Source organism: Frankliniella occidentalis, unplaced genomic scaffold, assembly GCF_000697945.3.
Source record: "Frankliniella occidentalis isolate FOCC.00 unplaced genomic scaffold, Focc_3.1 Scaffold241, whole genome shotgun sequence".
In the NCBI taxonomy this organism is placed as follows: Eukaryota; Metazoa; Arthropoda; class Insecta; order Thysanoptera; family Thripidae; genus Frankliniella; species Frankliniella occidentalis.
In genome coordinates, this window is record NW_026267367.1 from 212,397 (window position 1) to 228,506 (window position 16,110).

A 16,110-nucleotide genomic window follows, 5' to 3' on the forward strand; every position below is an offset into this window, starting at 1 on the left:
GTGTAAGCCCCCTCGGGGCGGGAGTGGAGCGAGCTCGGCGAGAGGCGTTACACAGCGGTGGACTCGAAGCCCCACATCCGGATGGACGTCTCTTCGCGGAGCGGTGTTGCGGGTGGCGGGGCGGAGCCCTCGGGGTCGACTCTAAGTGCAGCCACTGAGAGCGAGAGAGAATGAGAGAGAGAAAGAGAGAGCGCGTGTGTGTGCGTGTGTGTGTGTGGCCTCGGAAGCTAATCGTGTTACCGGAGACACGCGCGCCTTACTCTCCTCCTCCTCCCCTGGATAAATCTACAGCGATGCAGCAGGGGAAAGCCGGAATGTGGGGTGAAGCAAGCCAAGAGAGCGAGACAGACAGACAGACAGACAGACAGACAGACAGACAGATCGGATAGTGTGACAAAGATGATCAGCAGGGTCTTACAGCTGTAGAGGTGTAGGGTCCGGAGCGAGCGAGCGACACCATCCAACAACACCCACGTTTTATTATTTGTGCCGCGTGGTCGGACCGGGTTTAGCAGCACGGCGCGCTGGACAAGCCGCCCTCCCCGCCTCGCCCCCGAGGAGGCCTGCCTCGCGGCGCTCGCGGCGCGCCTCATGGCTACGGCAACGAGCGAGATTGTTTTTCGTCGTGTCCGTTTTCTCTCCCCTCTTTTTTTTCGCCAGCCCCCGCGCCGCGCCCTTTCTCGTTGTTTTCCCGCAGTGGGCAAGGTGTTTTATTGTTTCTCTCCCTCTTTCTCTCTCTCGCTCTGTCGCCCGCACCGCTTCGAATTTTAATGACGGCCGTTCTATCGCTACTCGGCCGCGCCCGCGTCGCTGCCATTGTGTCCCCGTGCCGTCGCCCCGGGGGTGACTGTCGGAATAATAATCATCCTCACCATCATCGTGATGATAATAATAATAATTTAAAATTTAAAAAAAACACCACCATTACAGCGACAATCATAACAACAATGTAAATAATATCCACCGTACAGTTTTTCAATGAAATCGAATGAAATGTTACGAAACTAATGCTGCCCGGGAAGAGAGATTGTTTCCCTTCCCCTCTGCCTTTACCGGAAAATTAAAACCTCGCCCTTCCCTCCACGATTCTCAATGGTAATCGTACAAAAATTACTGACTGATGGGTGTTGAATAAAAAGCGGACAGGGTACTTCATTTCTAGGCGGCGGCGGCGGTAGCCGTTGGCGGCAAAGGGGGTTTGCTTTTTGCGAACTAATGGGCTGTCTCCTTCCGACTGAACAAACTCCAGGAGAGGCACACATTAGTCGCGCGGGGCGCCTCGGAAGGCGGCGGCAGCCTCAGCGGCGGCGCGCCCCCCTCCAGCCGCTCCAGCCTCAGCCCCCTCGCCTCAACAATCATCAACCTAAGAGGGGAAAGAGGTAGAGAGGGTGGGGCAACCCATCCGCAGCAACAGTTAGCGATTCCCCCTCATCCTTTGCGACGATTATTGCCTTGGGACGGCTCCCACTTGCTCTCTCTCTCTCTCTCTCGCTCTTTCTCCTCGACTCGCTCGCTCTCTCCCGCGCGCGGCGCAACTTCATCTTTCTCTGTCCCACTCTCGCGCGTTCTGCCGTCGCGCCGTGAGAGAGTTTGCTCCAAGAGACTTTGTCACGCAGCATTAGGCTAAGAAGGCGTAAGACGGATGCCTTCCCTCGGTTCTGGAGGGCTGCTGCTGCTGCTGCTCGCAGCGCGGTGCGAGGCCGCTCCTCTGCCCCACCCCGCCCACGCCCCCCGCCCCGCCCCGCCACCGCGGAGCTTCGTCGGCTACTCGAGGCCTAACGGCGCCTCTTCGGTCTAATTTCCTAATTTCTCCGCGGCTTGCTTGTTTTACATTTCCACAGTGATACTGGCAATTTCAACGCGGAAGATCCTTTTTTTTTATTGCCAAGTAAGTAACTTCTCGTTTGCAGTCTTTTTCATGCGTGTTTCATTTCTCATTTAACTCGATTTAGCCCATTCAGAAAAACGCAATATGCACACGCGTTTTGATCTCGTTTCGTGTTGGTTTTTTTCCCCCGCCTTCCGTGGGGCTAAAGGTCGCTCACATGCATATTGCCCCGGTCGCGTTACAATAGACTAATGCTATGCTCTAAGCGGATCAAAGCTTTCGCATGGAGGAAGGGAGGGAGAGAGAGAAGGGGGGGAGGGAGGGAGCCAGAGGGAAAGGGGGGCAGAGAGAGAGAGAGCTGTGTGTGGAGGTGAGGAGAGGCTGGTAGGCTGGGGGAAAAATGGAGCGATTGGAAGGTAGCCAATCAACTGATTTGATAGTCCAATCTCTCCGCTCTTTTATTTCCTTATCCATCACTCGTGTGTGTGAGTGTGTGTGTGTGGTACAAGGGTGAGGGGAACACGAACTGGGGCAAAAAAAGAACGAGAGGCTGGTCACTCGCAATAGCCATTCAAAAGAAATGAAAAGAGCATAAGGTTCGCGCCATTCGGATGAAAGAGGGAGGGGAGGGGGTATAGATGTTGTTGTTTTTTGTTGTTTTTTTCTTTTTTTTTTTTTTCGAGTACCCCTACTATTCACCTGCTCTTTTCTTTTTGGATTGGAGAGAGAGCCTGTCGACTCTCTTCGAAGACGCTTCGCTATTATTTTATTTATTTTGCTTGACGCCGTCCACGCCGTCTCTAACTCTGCGTCGCGTCCGTAGTCCGTATGCAGCGCGCGGAGTTTCAGCCCCATCCCCTTCGGTGTGGCTCAACCCGCGTCTCCTCTCAGCCGTACACACCATCAGCGGTGAGGCCGTTCCCTGCACGCCCCGCTCTGCTCTGCCCCACCGGCCCCAGCCCGCCCACCCCAGCCCGCTCCTGCCGAGACGAGCACTCGGCACGGCCATAGGAATTCGTCGCGTGACAATCCACCACTCCAACTTTCCTTCTGCACAATTTCAAAATCCAATATCAGGCTGGGCCCCGTTCCTCTCCGCGATTGTCTGCGGACCTGATAAGGGAAGGGGTGTGGAGGCCGGTGAACCAGGGCGCGGAGGGGGGGGAGGGCAGCAGCGAATCAGCAGAGCCAAGGACTCGGTCGAGAACTTCATCCTCATGAAATCGCTGGCACGAATAATGGCAAATATCTGCCGCGCTGCGCTGTCCGTGATGGTCTTCTCTCCCCTTTTCGTACCCTTTTTTTTCTCCCTTTTCTAACTCTCCCCTCCCCCCCCCCTCCCTTTCTCCCTCTTCCTCTTGCCCCTGCTCCTCTCACTGCCGTTCTCTCACGGTCGGTTTTCCCTCGCACTTTTCCGCTCCACGCATCCCATTGATGTGGAAGCAAACAAAAATCAGGTGAAGTAGAACGACCCACCCACTCCCCTGCCGAGTGATCGTCTCGAAAAAGAAGGAAGGAGAGGTCGACTCTTTTTTCTTTCCGAGGCGCTCCTGCTGATTTTCAGTTTCAGTTGTGTTTTATTTTTAAATATTGAAGTCTTGGTTCATTAGGTTAAGGGTGGCATTTTTACAACTCCGAAAAAGTAAAAATTAACACCTTTGTTTTGATTTTCGTTTCACAGGTGACCCGCCCAGACCCTTGCGAGTTCTGCGTGTGCCTGGACGGCGAGGTGTTCTGCTGGTGGCAGGACTGCCCCCCTTCAACGGCTCAGGGCCCCTGCCGCGGCCGCGCGCCCTTCAGCAGCTGCCAGGACGATTCGACGGCCGCGCCGGCTGCGTCAGCTGCGTCAGCTGCGGCGGCGCCCCTGGGAACCTCTGGGGACGTGAGCGGCGGCGCGTCGGAGCAGGTTTCACCTGAGGGCGACGGTAAGCCCCGGTCCCGAGCCACGTGTCGCGCACGTGCGGACACGGGATCTGATCGAGGGGTACTTCCATATAAATTCAAGTGCACGACAATTTTTCTGTTTTTCCTTTCATTTTTCTTGACTTGATTGCTTTCTGATTTTATTTTATTCTTTTATTTTATTCTTTTATTTTATTTTTTTTTGAGGATGTAAGTGTTAGGTTTATTTTTTTGAGTAAGGTGCCCCATAGGCCTGATCCTACCCTCTCTGCGGCGTGCTCGCAGGTGACGCCCCGGCCAACGACACCGCGGCCTCCTCGGCCGCCTCCACGGTCCCGCCCTCCATCGCGGGGGCCGGCGTCGGAGCCGCCACGGGGGCCGACGCGACCTCGTCGGGAGGGCAGCCGACGACCGGGGCGGCGCAGGACCCGACGTCCAACCCACAGGCCGAGCTCCCCGAGCACTCCGAGCAATCCGGCACCGAGGCGGCGTCCACGCCGACGGGGCCGACGGGCGCTGAGGAGGGCGGCACCGGCGCCAGCAGCAACAGCAACAGCAGCAGCATCATCATCAGCAGCAGTGTGACGCAGGGGGTGGCCACCACGGCCAGCCCGGTCAACGCCACCACCACCAGCGCGCCCACCACCACGGAGCTCCTCTGTCACGTCCTGGGTGAGAGTCGGGCTCGCTCGACTGGAAACATCACAAGAAATCCTTACTTTTCGTCTCGATTTTCGTAGCAATATTGTGTCGTGCGCGCACGTGTGTGCTGGTTGCCTACATTTGCTCGATCTGTAAGGGATCATCCATAAAGTACGTCGGCCATTCGCCGTTACGAACCTGCCAGGCCAGGTACAGCCTCTGCAAGCTCTCATAGCGCCTGCTGGGTAGGCAATATCCTGCATTCAGGACGGGCGTGTACTGCGGGATGGCCTACCCAGAGTCTCACAGGCGCCGTGTCCCATTAATTTGCTAAATGAATCTGAAAAAAAAGAAAGAAAAAAGAAAACGGACGTACTTTCTCGATGATCCCTTGAGGCGCTGTGATCGGGGACGAAAGGCACGCGTGCTTTGCGGCACGGTATAAAACTTCGAAAGTTGACGGGTCCCTTTCAAGCTCCATGTTGCAGTGTTACGTGACTTTCGTGCTTTCCATACGTCTCATCTGAACATATGTACCTGGAGTTACTGACGACTTTGCGTGATTGCCTTTTCCAGGGAGCACCTACCGGGTCGGGGAAGTGCTGCCCCGGGACACGGGCTCGTGTCTGCAGTGCGAGTGCAGCCCCGTGGGCCGCGTCACGTGCTCGCCCAAGGACTGCCTGTCGGTGCGGGAGGAGGAGGACGTCTACCAGCCCGCCAGCAGCCTGGACATGTTCGACGTGGACAGCTTCTAGGCTGTGGAGGTCGCCGTCACCTGACTATAGCTGTGTGTGTGTGTGAGAGCGCGCGAGTGTGCGAGTATGTTGGTGTGTGTGTGTGTGTGTGGATGCGAGTTTGGGAGCGCCGGAATGGGGTGAAGTGCTGGCCGCTGGCGGTTGTGGCGGTGGCCGCTGGGGCGAGAAGGGAGGGGTAGGCCTAGAGCAACGGGACAAAAGTTTGTGTGCGAGTGTGTGTGCATCTGCTGTATGTGAGCGTGTGTGTGTGTAATAAGGGTGTGGATTTGCGAGAGACGGAGAGTGAGTTGATAAAAATGCTCTCTTATCTTAACTTGTATTGCCCCTGTGATTAACTTCCTGTTAGCTCCTCGCTTACTGGGTCATTTTCAAAGTTGATACTGTCAGCGTGTAAAAAACATAAACCCACCCTGTGATGAAAGTTAAAGATTTTTTAGTCAGTTTTATGGCGAGTGCTGGATAACATGCCGTATGCTGCTGGATGGGTAAATTATGAATTCTTATGAACAAATGCATCAGAACTCTCCACAAGTTTTATTGCGGATGAAACCAACCTCTTCATGGCAAATTGTTACGTTGGTTGAGAGAAAAGGGTATTTGTCACAGTCAAGTAGAACTGAATTTTGATTAGACTTTATCAATCTCATTATATTTATAGCCATATGGAAACACATGTTCTTGAAGTTGGAAAGATAAATGTTATGTGGCACAAATTAAGGTCTTGGAAGAGAGGGTGGATTAAGGCAAGTTAAACAACATGCTGGCCTAATTTTATGAGGAACTTAAAATTTCTTTATGTACAGTACAACCTTTGATTTAGAGTTCAGTGATAATAATATTGATAAAACTAATATTCTTATTGCTTTAAAGCCATTAAGAAATAGTTTTGTTTTCTTTCTTTTTTTCTATAGACAGCTTGATTCTTTTCACAGCTGAGTGTATGATGAGTGAGTGAATGATATACTGTAAGATAAAGAGGAATACGCTTGAAAATATTGTCACACTAAGCAAAATCGAACCATTTCATTTTTATGTTCACATATCTCTTTTCAGTACACATCAATTTCTGATAGTCGGAACCAAGGTACATATCGCATAATGGAGGTATGAATGTGCCCATGAATGAGTTTTGTAGCTATTGAAGGAATTCAGAAAGAAAAAGAAAGTGACTTTGATTGTTCGACAATAAACAAAATTTTTGGTGAAAGTTCTGCTTGTTGAAAACCAGGCCTCCAAATGAAAAGTCCAGGCCAACGTAGAGGATCAATGAAGAGTCATATCCTGTGGACTTAAATTGTTTGGCCTGAATCAAGTAGGGAAGTATTGAGGAATGTGTAGTATTATTTATATTTTTTCCAGACACTTACAGTTTTCTGGTGCTGTGTAGATTTTAAACAGACTGGAGAGACATTTTATGGGCACAACTATGCATAATTACCTTCAACTGAAAGTAACCTGTGGCTATGATTTGGAAACCAACAAAAATTCAACAAAATTTAGCATCTATCAACATGTACACTGAACTTTGTGATATGTGTAAAACCAATTTAAATTCCATGCTATTTTGAGGATCTATGATGGTTCCTTTCAAACTTATGGGATTACTTTGGGCTTAGTGTATTGCTGCCTCCCTTTAGATACTTTTGCATTTGTTTACAATGTCTTCCAAAGAAGAATCTAAGGCCTTGTACCATGATTTTAAGAAAATTACAATAATCTTCAATCACTTTTTTCTTCTCTCTGCTGCTATGTTGGATTATCAATGACTCATACAGCTATCAGAAATATAATTGTAGTGTTAACATGTTACAAGTTTAGGTTTAACATTGTATAACTTCTGAAGAATAAATTGGGATTGGAACATATCAACAGATTGTTTTATTCATTCCACACAACCACCAGCATATAAAAACCTACTTCTGTATTTTTCTGGTTATTATATTTTATTTTTTTAAGCCTTTAAAGCCTTGACTGAAAATATATATTTCAGCTGAGTCTTTTCGGCTTGCAGGAGGTTTAACAATCTGAACTTTACAATAAAATTTTTCTAAATCTTGAAGAAAGGTCTTTAACAAACCACCATTCCAAATTTTAACTAGTAAAACACTCCCAGGCCTTGAAACTTGAAGTGCAAACCGTAATGCTTGCATATTTAAACTTATAATTTGTTCATGATCTAGAGATGCAAGTCCTGTTGCATTAGGGGCCATATCGCTCATAAATACGTCCACAAGTTTACCATCTAAAACTTCGAGTAATTTCTTTTGAGTGACAGGTGAGGTAAAATCCATTGGACTAAGTAAAGTTGCACCAGGTATGGGGTGGATCTTAATTAAATCAATCCCTACCACTGTACCTACAGGAGCATTTGCATCTGAAATACGAATATAATATGAGTTAGTGCAGTTTTAAAATATTTGAAATGGACTCTTAAGATTCCATACAAGCAGCTTACCATTTGCATCTGCGTTGCACCGATTAGAAGCCACTTGTGTCCAGCCACCAGGAGATGCTCCACAGTCAACGACAGTAAGTCCAGGATTAAGGAACTTAAACTTTTCATCTATTTCAATCAACTTAAAAGCACTGCGACTCCTTTTGAAAACGAATAAATAAATGAACAAATCAGTGCGGCAGTTCCTGAGTCATACATCTTTCTGTGTATTTTAATAATTACCTATAGTTTTGGAGTTTAGATTTTTCAACATATGGATCCTTGAATTGACGTTTCAACCATTCTTGAGAACTTGTTTTACGCCCCTTCAGGTCAGTTGGGATTTGTTTTAGTAAAGCTTGGCAGGTACCAAAGCATCGGAGGTTAGGTTTTGGCAACATGACTATTTTATTAATCAACACGGATATTTAAAAGGTCTTTGTTTGAGATTACTCAGTATTGGCCACCTAACATCGAGTGCTGTCTTTCTATCTAACTGACATATTATGAATTTTACACAAAAAGCTAAATCCGTGTAATGTGAAACGGTACGCAAAATCAAAATAAGCAGAAGCGGGGGGGGGGGGGACATGGGGGAAAGAGGGGCCACATATGGCGAATTCTGCGTTCAGAAAGATTAGCAGAAGAACCGAAACATCGGAAACATCTGAAGAAAAGGGGGAAGGGGGAAGCAAACAAAACCACAAACCACAAACTGAGGTTTCCAGCTCAGTTTGCCGGCATAATCGCCTCGTCGGCTTGAACAGTTGTCATCAGAGCAAAATCAGGAAAAGAGAAAGACCATTTTTAGAAAATACCAACAAAGCGTTAATTTTGCTTGGTTCCTTTCTGCCTACAGAACGAAAATGGAAGGTTCCACATCTAGTACAAAAATGTTGGATTTCTTATTCCTTGTCGGAAAATTAAAGGTACCATATCAGAATGTTAAGTTATGAAAGTACTATTAACTTCAGAATTTAATCTCTTCCGTGATATTATAACGTTTAAGCATGTCAAGAGAACTGGTTGGGTGCTGAGACATGTACCAGATCCAGAATGTGTCGCTGGCCACATGCATCGGATGGCTATCATAACATTCCTTCTTGATTCATCAGAAACCTCTGTAGATAAAGTAAAGTGAGTGTAGTGTAGCAGATTGGGAACTCCATTCTTGTCATGACGTTTTTTAAAATCTTGTTAATTTCCATGCACAGGTGCATGCAGCTAGCACTTATTCATGATTTAGCTGAATGTATTGTAGGTGATATTACGCCTCACTGTGGAGTGGACCCGGAAGAAAAACATAGGAGAGAGGATGAAGCTATGAAGGAGTTATGTGATTTGGCTGGTGTCAGTGGAGTAGAGCTGTATTCTTTATACAAGGTAGATGGATCTTATTAACTGTCAAACAAACTTTAACAATTACGGCAATTACTATTTTCAACCCTCTTGGATACTTTTTCTTTTTTTTCAGGAATATGAAGCCAAAATGACTCCTGAAGCCAAATTTGTTAAAGAACTTGATAGCCTTGATATGATTTTAGAAGCTTTTTCTTATGAAAAGGAAGAAAATCAGCCTGGGCATCTCCAAGAATTTTTTGATTCCACAAAAGATAAGTTTTCCCATCCCCTCGTACTTTCTCTTGTCAAAGAACTTCATAAACGCCGCTCTGAATTTGTTAAAGTTGAAATCCAGAACAAGTAGCTATCCAACAAGTTTTTTCTTCTTTCAAAATTTAATTTTGATTATGTAAAAGTTACTGTTAGAGAAAGTAATAACCAAATGATTCAGGAAATTATGTACACCTTTTTTTCTTTATTTTATAATCTGGAATATAACTGGCATACATCTTTGTACTAAGTTATCTTTGAACTTATCACAAAAGCCAACTGATACTTCTATAATTACATAATAGTTAACACAATTTACGGTTCAATTTGGAACCAAAACACAAGTGACACTACTTGAAGCAATAATTTTTCTTAAACAAAATGTCAAAACTGAATTTGTATTAATATCTTTAAAAAAGTAAAACATTATTCTAGAGATTTTAATATTGGACCATCATCACCCCAGGCAGAGAAAACAGAAAAGAAAAAGATTTTTGCGAAAAGTTAAGAGTCACGATTTGTCAAGTTCGTCGTCATCCACATTATGAATGATTAGTGACTGTGTTTCCAACTCAGGTTTCTGCAATGTTGCAAAAGTATGTAAGTTTTGTAATTCTTTTTGCCTAATTAATACTTCGATGGCCCTCAATTCTAGTTCCTTGTTTAAAACTTGCATCCTACGCTGGTGCTCCAACTCTGCCATTTTAAGTTTTTGCTGCGCAATGTCAGAATTGTCATCCAAGTATTTAGATAACTTTATGAGAGCTTTAGAGAGAGTACTGTCAGCTACCCCTGCAGCAGAGTGCTCGAGGTCTTCTGTTGCAACATAAAAGGTTCCATTCTGCAAGAAAAGAAGTATTAGATAAAACAAAATTCTTGTATTGTAATGGATAAATTAACATACGTAATAACATAACATTCCAAACACTCATAATTTACCTCTTCAGAAAGCATTTGCTCTGTTTGTGACTGGGAACTATCTGACAGCATAGCTAGTCGTGAGACATGGTTTGGATTTTCTTTCATTGCTTCCAATCTCTTGCAATGCTTCAAACCAGATGCATGTTTTTCAAGTTCTGATTTCCCACAGCGAAGTCTTATGTCACAAGCAACGCAGATGCAGTAAGTTTCATCCGTTGGATGCGGTCGGAGCCAGTCCTTAAAATAATCTTCATTCATCCATTCTACCCTGAACTTTTTTGCTCGTTTGTTTAACCTTTCCTCTGACCAGAACTCTTTAGCAGGGGTTAGGTGAACGGTGTCGGTGGCTTCATCTTCCTTCATCGGCCTCTTCTTCGCAACCGGTGTAGACACTTCGGAAACACTAGCCTGAAGCTTAGCACCATCAATATGTGATAAATTGATAGCTGTTATTTCGGACAACATATTCTTGTTTTTTCAAGTAATGTCTTTTAGGTTGCTTTTGAGCAATGTTTATTGTTTACGAACGCCTGCCTTCTCTAGGTTCACGGAACTAGGTAAATGAGCCCTCTTAGCTCTCGGCCAAGGCCCAGCAGGCCAGGTCCGTAACCTTTCAACACGAAATGTCTCTCAGATTAGGCTTTAAATTTCTCACTTCTATGATTATAATACTTAGAAATATCACACACTTTTGATAAAAGTACAGAATCAAAACCGTTGCCAATGAGCATTGACATCTGCACTTTATTTTACTATTTCGAGAAGGGAAATCCCGCAGCAGATCCCACCTTGATTGACATGTCCACCCAGAGAGGAGAGTTGCATGAGCTTAAGGCGCTGGCAGTTGCCTACCGACCTACATGAATGAAGTGGCCCTACTGCCCCTCGCGATTACCTTTCTACAATCACAATCGTCAATCGTCTGGTGAGTAGGATCTAGAGTTTTCAGAATTCTAATTTTTGTTTATTTTCATGTCATTTAACGACAATATCCGGCATTGGTCCTGATTTCATTTAGTTGACATTTCCTCTCCGTTTTTCCGAAGTCCCGGTTGTGTTGTCATGTCAGTAGCTTGGGTGGTTAGGTATGTTTTCTTTCATTAATCAGTGAGGGATGAAATCCAAAAACCTGTATTAATGCCTGGGGGAAGGGAATTAAGAGAGAAAAGATTCTTCCCTATTTTCGTTACCTGTCTTTAAGGGGCATGCTGAGGCATCATGCCATTTTGTACTGGATATATAGGATAATGTGGTGCAGCAATTTTAATTCTTTTGAATATTTTTTTTTCTCCCCATCAAAAAAGGTAATGAAAGCAGTGTGATATTTCCTAATGTTCAGCGCTGTCTTTCGATCCTTGCCCAACTGCGTGGCACAACGTTTAACTGCTGCGTACTTTCGAGGTGACTCTTGCTTCATTCAAGTTTTTAATCAGCTTTGTTCTTGTAAACAAACCCATTGCATAAAAGTTTTCATGATAATATCAAGTCTTTAAACTTTATGATTTAACTCAATTCATGTTAAGATTTTAAACATATAGCTGATTAAAGCTGATCCCTTAATAAAATACAATTTAATGTGTTTTGTGCGGCTTAGTCATATTTTTTACATATGTTTCATTTGTTCCAGCAATCACTTTCCGGTCTCAGGGACTCCATAGTTTATCAACCACAGAGCAAGTTAGTAAAAAAATGAGGGTCCGTGTTTTGCCTGCTCTACAAGACAATTATATGTATTTGGTAAGTAGTAGATTTTTTTAAAACTTAGTCTACCTTTTTGGTTAAGTTATTTTATTTTAAGTAGAAATTTTAAGTTTATTTGTATCATATTAAACTGTGGTCATTGATTTTAAGGTCATTGATGAGGAAACACAGAAGGCAATGATTGTAGATCCAGTTAACCCATCTACTGCCCTTGAGGCTGTCCAAGAAGAAAATGTCAGTCTGACCTCTGTGCTGACAACTCATCATCATTGGTAAATAATTTGAATTTTCATGCTTTAATATTTGTGAACCAAATGTTGGCTGCTGCTTAAACCTGTTAACTCAATTTATAGGGACCATGCTGGAGGAAATGAGGAGCTGGTCAAAAGGCATCCTGGTCTTGAAGTTTATGGGGGTGATGATAGAATACCAGCTCTAACAAAGAAGGTATCTCATGGCAATACATTTTCAGTGGGTAAACTACAAATAGAAGCACTGTTTACCCCATGCCACACAGCTGGCCACATTTGTTTCCTTGTTAGTTCACCTGGTGAACCCTCTGCAGTTTTCACAGGTAAGATTATAACAGTACTGTTATCAAATGCTTTCTAAAACAGCAATGTTTGATCAATTTCTCAATTTTCTTCACACACTTTCTCTATTATCTGTAGGAGATACCCTTTTCATTGGAGGATGTGGACGGTTTTTTGAAGGCAGCCCAGAGCAAATGTACAAAGCATTGGTTGAAATTTTAGGCAATTTGCCAGATGATACGGTGAGTTGATTGCAGTTTTCCTCTTAACATGTTCAATGTGATTTGTGCACCTAATTTCTCTGCACCTATGTTTGCAAATACCAAATTTCTTGCACTTATCATGTTATTGCCTGCAAATCAAGTACCAATTTACTTTTATCTGGTTTTGCATCTTTTTTTGGCAGAAAGTGTTTTGTGGGCATGAGTACACAGTTGCCAACTACAAATTTGCCAAACATGTGGAGCCCCACAATAATGATTTACTAGAGCAAGATGCAAGAGCAAAACAGAAGAGGGAGAGACAAGAACCAACTGTTCCATCTACTATAGGTAAGACCTTAATGTCTCAGGAGACATATAGGACTGCATTTTTAAAAATGGAAAATTGCTATCTAATTATTGTTATCCAATAAATTCTTCTGCCCAGGAATTGAGAAACTTACCAATCCTTTCATGAGAGTTTGTGAAAGTAGTGTCCAAGAACATTCAGGACAACATGATCCAATTGCTACTATGCAACACATTCGCAGAGAAAAAGATAACTTCAAGGGCTAAAAGTTTTCAGAAACAAAAATGTCATATTTTGAAGGCTCTGAATGTTAAGACATGTTCAGTTTTATTACATTTCTTTAATTATTTGTCTTTGGTTAAGGTTTATGTTGCTTTCCCTAGTACATGAAACTGTTGTTTGATTGTCATTCAAATGTTGAAAACCTGACAAATAATGTGGTACTGATATTCAAAATGGGTGTAGTTATATTGCTGCTCGACACCCAGTTAGTGGATTGCTAACATTAAGCGTTTTTTACTGTTACAATTTGAAAACCATCTAGTGAGAATGTAGTTTTTGAGGGTTGTAAAGCCTCTTCTGTTCCCAGCAACATGTTGGCAGTCAGACCACAACTTCATGTTTCTAGGGTTTTTTTGTTTGTTTTTTTAATGTGGTCTATGTTGGTACCATAGACAATATTTCCACTTCAGATGTTGAAGGACTAATTTGGAGGTATATTCCAATTCCAGTGCTATTCATGTCTAATTTTACTTATGTGTGTTACAAATAAATAAACAGATTTTATTGAAGATCATTTTTTATTGCTCCACCCAGTTCTTAAGTTGGCGAGCTAAAGTCGGTGGTGCAAGATCGAGAGGAGTTTTCTCCTCTTTGTTTTTGATTGTCAGGCTTGCACCATGCTGCACAAGTAAACCTGCTTCCTCTGCTCTATCTTCTTCACAGCAAAGATGCCTGCAAGTATTCAGTACGCCAGTGAGATCATTCAGTTGAGTAAGAACAAAACACTTAAGGTACAGTCATCAACTTACAGTGGTGTATTGCCATAAGCATCCTTTGCATCTACCACTAGTTGGTTGCCACAGGCAAGCAATTCTTTCACAATGTTTGTGTTTCCTCGAGAAGCAGCTCTGTGCAGAGGTGTCGCCCCTCGTTTGTCAGTGATATTAACGTTGGCATGGCTAGACAACAGTTTTTGGACAATCTGCAAATTAAGAAGAAAAACGAGTTAAAAAATAATTGATGGAGAGCAAAGAAGCCAATTTAGAATTTTTTTAAAGCAAATGAGAAATTTAGTCTTTATATATGTGGTAATGTTGAGAGCCATACCTCTAACCATCCTTTAGATGAAGCATACTGCAAAGCTGAATGACCCTCATTATTCTGCGAATTTACATTCACCCCTAGAGATAAAAGTGTATGCACCACTTGCTCCTTTCCAGCGGAAGCAGCTAATATTAGTGGAGTAGAACCAATCTGAAAAAGATCAAGAAATTTAATCATGAAAAAATAAATCAAAAGTAATATGAGACCAAATAATTGTTTGCCTGTCGGCTTAGACCTACATCGTCTTTGCTGTCTATTGGTGAGCCAAGATCTGACAGCAGCTTCAGGAGCTCTTCGTGTCCTCCCAAAGCAGCCCAGTGAATCAACAATCTGTCATTCTGAAAAAACAATTTCCGAGTTATTCTTTTAGACACCAAATCGGATAATAGGTGAAAACCCTGTATCTTGTATTAAATGGCAGATAAAACAGAAACATAACCTGGGATGATGACAAGCATTCGTTGATGATAACCCGTTAAACTTACATCATCTTTCTTGGTCAGAAGTTTACTATCTTCTTGCAGCTTTAACTTGATTGTGTGGATATCACCTTTATAGGCAATGTCGTGAATCGTCTCCTTAGCATGTAGAGCCATAACTGATTTACAGATTTGTGCAGATTTGCAGAAACAACAGTAATTCAAAACAACAAAAATTGCCGGGCGCGTCTCCGGAACTCCGGAACCTAGTCAACATGTATGAGAACTCTATACACCAGAGAAGATGATTGAATTTAATTAAAAAAACCATCATTTCTTGCTCCACCTGTAAAAAAACTCTACTTCTCATTAAAAATAATTAGATTGTGTTCCATTGAAATTAATTTGATTGAAATATATAATGATGAAAAGAGTGGTGAGTTTCTCATACGTCCATTTTTTTTGTCAGCCGACGTGCAGACGAGAAGAGACATCCTTGTGAACGCCGCATTTTGGTGCTAGGCACCAAAATTTATTGATATCTCTGTATTTTCGGCCTAAATCAGTCAGCGATGCGGTGCTCAGAACTCTTTCTCATCGTAAGTTCACAAAATCTTATCAAGGATTTGTTAATCTTTGAGTCTACGCCTATGTGTTGACGGAGGACGAAACGTCAGTTGCCGACTAATGTCAATAACCGGTTTCAAGATTATGATTCGGTCTAAATTTTTCCTGAACATTATTATTCGACTGTGATATGTTAATTTTCTATTGATTGTAATTGACTGCTCTGACGTAGTTTTTATGTGAATCAGTTCTTATGTTACTAGTTTAACTCCAAATAGATGCCTAACCTTTGACATAATAAACACAACTAAAATGTTCTTACAACAGAAAACTCTCTTAAATATTGTCTGTCTGTGAAATTTTTTCTGCTTCATCTTAATTTCTTTAATTTTCAGCTCCTGGCTGGCTGTTTCATTGTAACCACAGCACAACGGGGATCAGCTACCAAAGGCGTGGAGGAAGTAACTGATATCAAGGATTTCAAAAAGTTGCTTAGAACAAAAAACAATGTTCTTATGTTATTTGTTAGCTCATTAAAGGCTGGGGACTCAACAGTTCGTATTTTCAAAGATGCTGCTGGTACTGTTCGGGGACAAGGCACAATGGTTCTTGTTGATTGCTCGGGGTCAGTATTATTCATTCATTCACATTATTTTTTAACAGTAGTCAACTATTTTATTTTGATGTAAAATTTTGATAGTTGTTCTGATGTATTGACTTTATGGCTTTGCAGGGAAGGTAAAAAAATGTGCAAGAAGTTAAAGGTTAATCCTGAACCTGTATCTTTAAAACACTATAAAAACGGAGAGTTTCATAAAGATTATGATCGGAAAATGACTGCGCAGTCAATGGTCAGTTTCATGAAGGATCCTAGTGGTGATGCACCATGGGAGGAAGATGATACTGCTACTGATGTGAAACATCTAGAAAGTCCAGAGGTGAGTGACCATTTTTTTTTTTT

At 43.2% G+C, this 16,110-nt stretch overlaps 7 protein-coding genes across 10 annotated transcripts in view; 4 read left to right on the top strand and 3 right to left on the bottom strand.

Annotated features, from left to right (window-relative positions):
• The window catches only part of LOC113202095 (tropomyosin-1, isoforms 33/34-like), a 185,573-nt gene extending 178,577 nt beyond the window's left edge, over positions 1 to 6,996 (top strand). For both annotated transcript variants that reach the window (XM_052273056.1, XM_026416163.2), the window contains 3 exons: positions 3,510 to 3,753; positions 4,016 to 4,402; positions 4,949 to 6,996. In XM_052273056.1, the coding sequence (XP_052129016.1) occupies positions 3,510 to 3,753; positions 4,016 to 4,402; positions 4,949 to 5,127 (810 nt within the window). In that variant the 3' untranslated portion in view covers positions 5,128 to 6,996. The remainder of the gene's footprint in view (positions 1 to 3,509; positions 3,754 to 4,015; positions 4,403 to 4,948) is intronic.
• Positions 6,141 to 8,157, bottom strand: LOC113202096 (rRNA methyltransferase 2, mitochondrial). Its single transcript, XM_026416164.2, has 3 exons — positions 7,805 to 8,157; positions 7,583 to 7,722; positions 6,141 to 7,501 (listed from the first exon to the last, which is right to left on the bottom strand). Exons 1-3 carry the CDS (start codon positions 7,960 to 7,962, stop codon positions 7,071 to 7,073), a joined length of 729 nt encoding a protein of 242 aa, XP_026271949.1. The 5' UTR covers positions 7,963 to 8,157; the 3' UTR covers positions 6,141 to 7,070.
• A 70-nt stretch (positions 8,158 to 8,227) lies between these two features.
• Positions 8,228 to 9,418, top strand: LOC113202125 (5'-deoxynucleotidase HDDC2). Its single transcript, XM_026416213.2, has 4 exons — positions 8,228 to 8,490; positions 8,571 to 8,698; positions 8,776 to 8,944; positions 9,036 to 9,418. Exons 1-4 carry the CDS (start codon positions 8,428 to 8,430, stop codon positions 9,264 to 9,266), a joined length of 591 nt encoding a protein of 196 aa, XP_026271998.1. The 5' UTR covers positions 8,228 to 8,427; the 3' UTR covers positions 9,267 to 9,418.
• LOC113202123 (protein suppressor of variegation 3-7-like) lies at positions 9,349 to 10,710 on the bottom strand. Its single transcript, XM_026416210.2, has 2 exons — positions 10,112 to 10,710; positions 9,349 to 10,013 (listed from the first exon to the last, which is right to left on the bottom strand). The coding sequence occupies exons 1-2, from the start codon at positions 10,556 to 10,558 to the stop codon at positions 9,684 to 9,686; spliced, it is 777 nt and encodes a 258-aa protein (XP_026271995.1). The 5' UTR covers positions 10,559 to 10,710; the 3' UTR covers positions 9,349 to 9,683.
• A 152-nt stretch (positions 10,711 to 10,862) lies between these two features.
• On the top strand, positions 10,863 to 13,628 carry LOC113202121 (hydroxyacylglutathione hydrolase, mitochondrial). 3 transcript variants are annotated; one of them, XM_026416208.2, is made up of 8 exons: positions 10,869 to 11,018; positions 11,398 to 11,494; positions 11,721 to 11,830; positions 11,945 to 12,066; positions 12,148 to 12,368; positions 12,466 to 12,569; positions 12,734 to 12,878; positions 12,976 to 13,628. In XM_026416208.2, exons 2-8 carry the CDS (start codon positions 11,425 to 11,427, stop codon positions 13,101 to 13,103), a joined length of 900 nt encoding a protein of 299 aa, XP_026271993.1. In that variant the 5' UTR covers positions 10,869 to 11,018; positions 11,398 to 11,424; the 3' UTR covers positions 13,104 to 13,628. The 3 variants fall into 3 exon arrangements, with proteins under 3 accessions (XP_026271994.1, XP_026271993.1, XP_052129020.1); XM_052273060.1 differs by lacking the exon at positions 10,869 to 11,018 and adding an exon at positions 11,158 to 11,178; XM_026416209.2 differs by lacking the exon at positions 11,398 to 11,494 and having other exon boundaries at positions 10,863 to 11,018.
• Positions 13,619 to 14,758, bottom strand: LOC113202124 (26S proteasome non-ATPase regulatory subunit 10-like; the record flags this gene model as incomplete). The annotated part of the gene is given in 5 exon segments (XM_026416211.2): positions 13,619 to 13,791; positions 13,869 to 14,041; positions 14,167 to 14,313; positions 14,403 to 14,501; positions 14,649 to 14,758. Coding segments are annotated over 5 exon segments (683 nt in total), but the record flags the coding sequence as incomplete, so codon positions are not given.
• Positions 14,759 to 15,025: 267 nt separating this feature from the next.
• Positions 15,026 to 16,110, top strand: part of LOC113202120 (protein disulfide-isomerase A5) — an 8,125-nt gene continuing 7,040 nt past the window's right edge. Inside the window, exons 1-3 of the mRNA XM_026416207.2 lie at positions 15,026 to 15,181; positions 15,545 to 15,774; positions 15,883 to 16,087. Of these exons, the coding sequence (XP_026271992.1) occupies positions 15,155 to 15,181; positions 15,545 to 15,774; positions 15,883 to 16,087 (462 nt within the window). The 5' untranslated portion in view covers positions 15,026 to 15,154. The remainder of the gene's footprint in view (positions 15,182 to 15,544; positions 15,775 to 15,882; positions 16,088 to 16,110) is intronic.

What these genes read in the sequence shown, in the direction of transcription:
- LOC113202096 (XM_026416164.2), bottom strand. Translation starts at nt 7,962, where the DNA reads ATGTTGCCAAAACCTAACCTCCGATGCTTTGGTACCTGCCAAGCTTTA. An exon ending in TCTAAACTCCAAAACTATAG is followed by an intron (nt 7,723 to 7,804) that starts GTAATTATTAAA and finishes CGTTTTCAAAAG; the next exon opens with GAGTCGCAGTGCTTTTAAGT. An exon ending in GTGCAACGCAGATGCAAATG is followed by an intron (nt 7,502 to 7,582) that starts GTAAGCTGCTTG and finishes TTCGTATTTCAG; the next exon opens with ATGCAAATGCTCCTGTAGGT.
- LOC113202125 (XM_026416213.2), top strand. Translation starts at nt 8,428, where the DNA reads ATGGAAGGTTCCACATCTAGTACAAAAATGTTGGATTTCTTATTCCTT. An exon ending in TCCTTGTCGGAAAATTAAAG is followed by an intron (nt 8,491 to 8,570) that starts GTACCATATCAG and finishes ATAACGTTTAAG; the next exon opens with CATGTCAAGAGAACTGGTTG. An exon ending in ACCTCTGTAGATAAAGTAAA is followed by an intron (nt 8,699 to 8,775) that starts GTGAGTGTAGTG and finishes TTCCATGCACAG; the next exon opens with GTGCATGCAGCTAGCACTTA.
- LOC113202123 (XM_026416210.2), bottom strand. Translation starts at nt 10,558, where the DNA reads ATGTTGTCCGAAATAACAGCTATCAATTTATCACATATTGATGGTGCT. An exon ending in AGCAAATGCTTTCTGAAGAG is followed by an intron (nt 10,014 to 10,111) that starts GTAAATTATGAG and finishes CTTTTCTTGCAG; the next exon opens with AATGGAACCTTTTATGTTGC.
- LOC113202121 (XM_026416208.2), top strand. Translation starts at nt 11,425, where the DNA reads ATGTTCAGCGCTGTCTTTCGATCCTTGCCCAACTGCGTGGCACAACGT. An exon ending in ACCCTCTGCAGTTTTCACAG is followed by an intron (nt 12,369 to 12,465) that starts GTAAGATTATAA and finishes TATTATCTGTAG; the next exon opens with GAGATACCCTTTTCATTGGA. An exon ending in GCAATTTGCCAGATGATACG is followed by an intron (nt 12,570 to 12,733) that starts GTGAGTTGATTG and finishes TTTTTTTGGCAG; the next exon opens with AAAGTGTTTTGTGGGCATGA.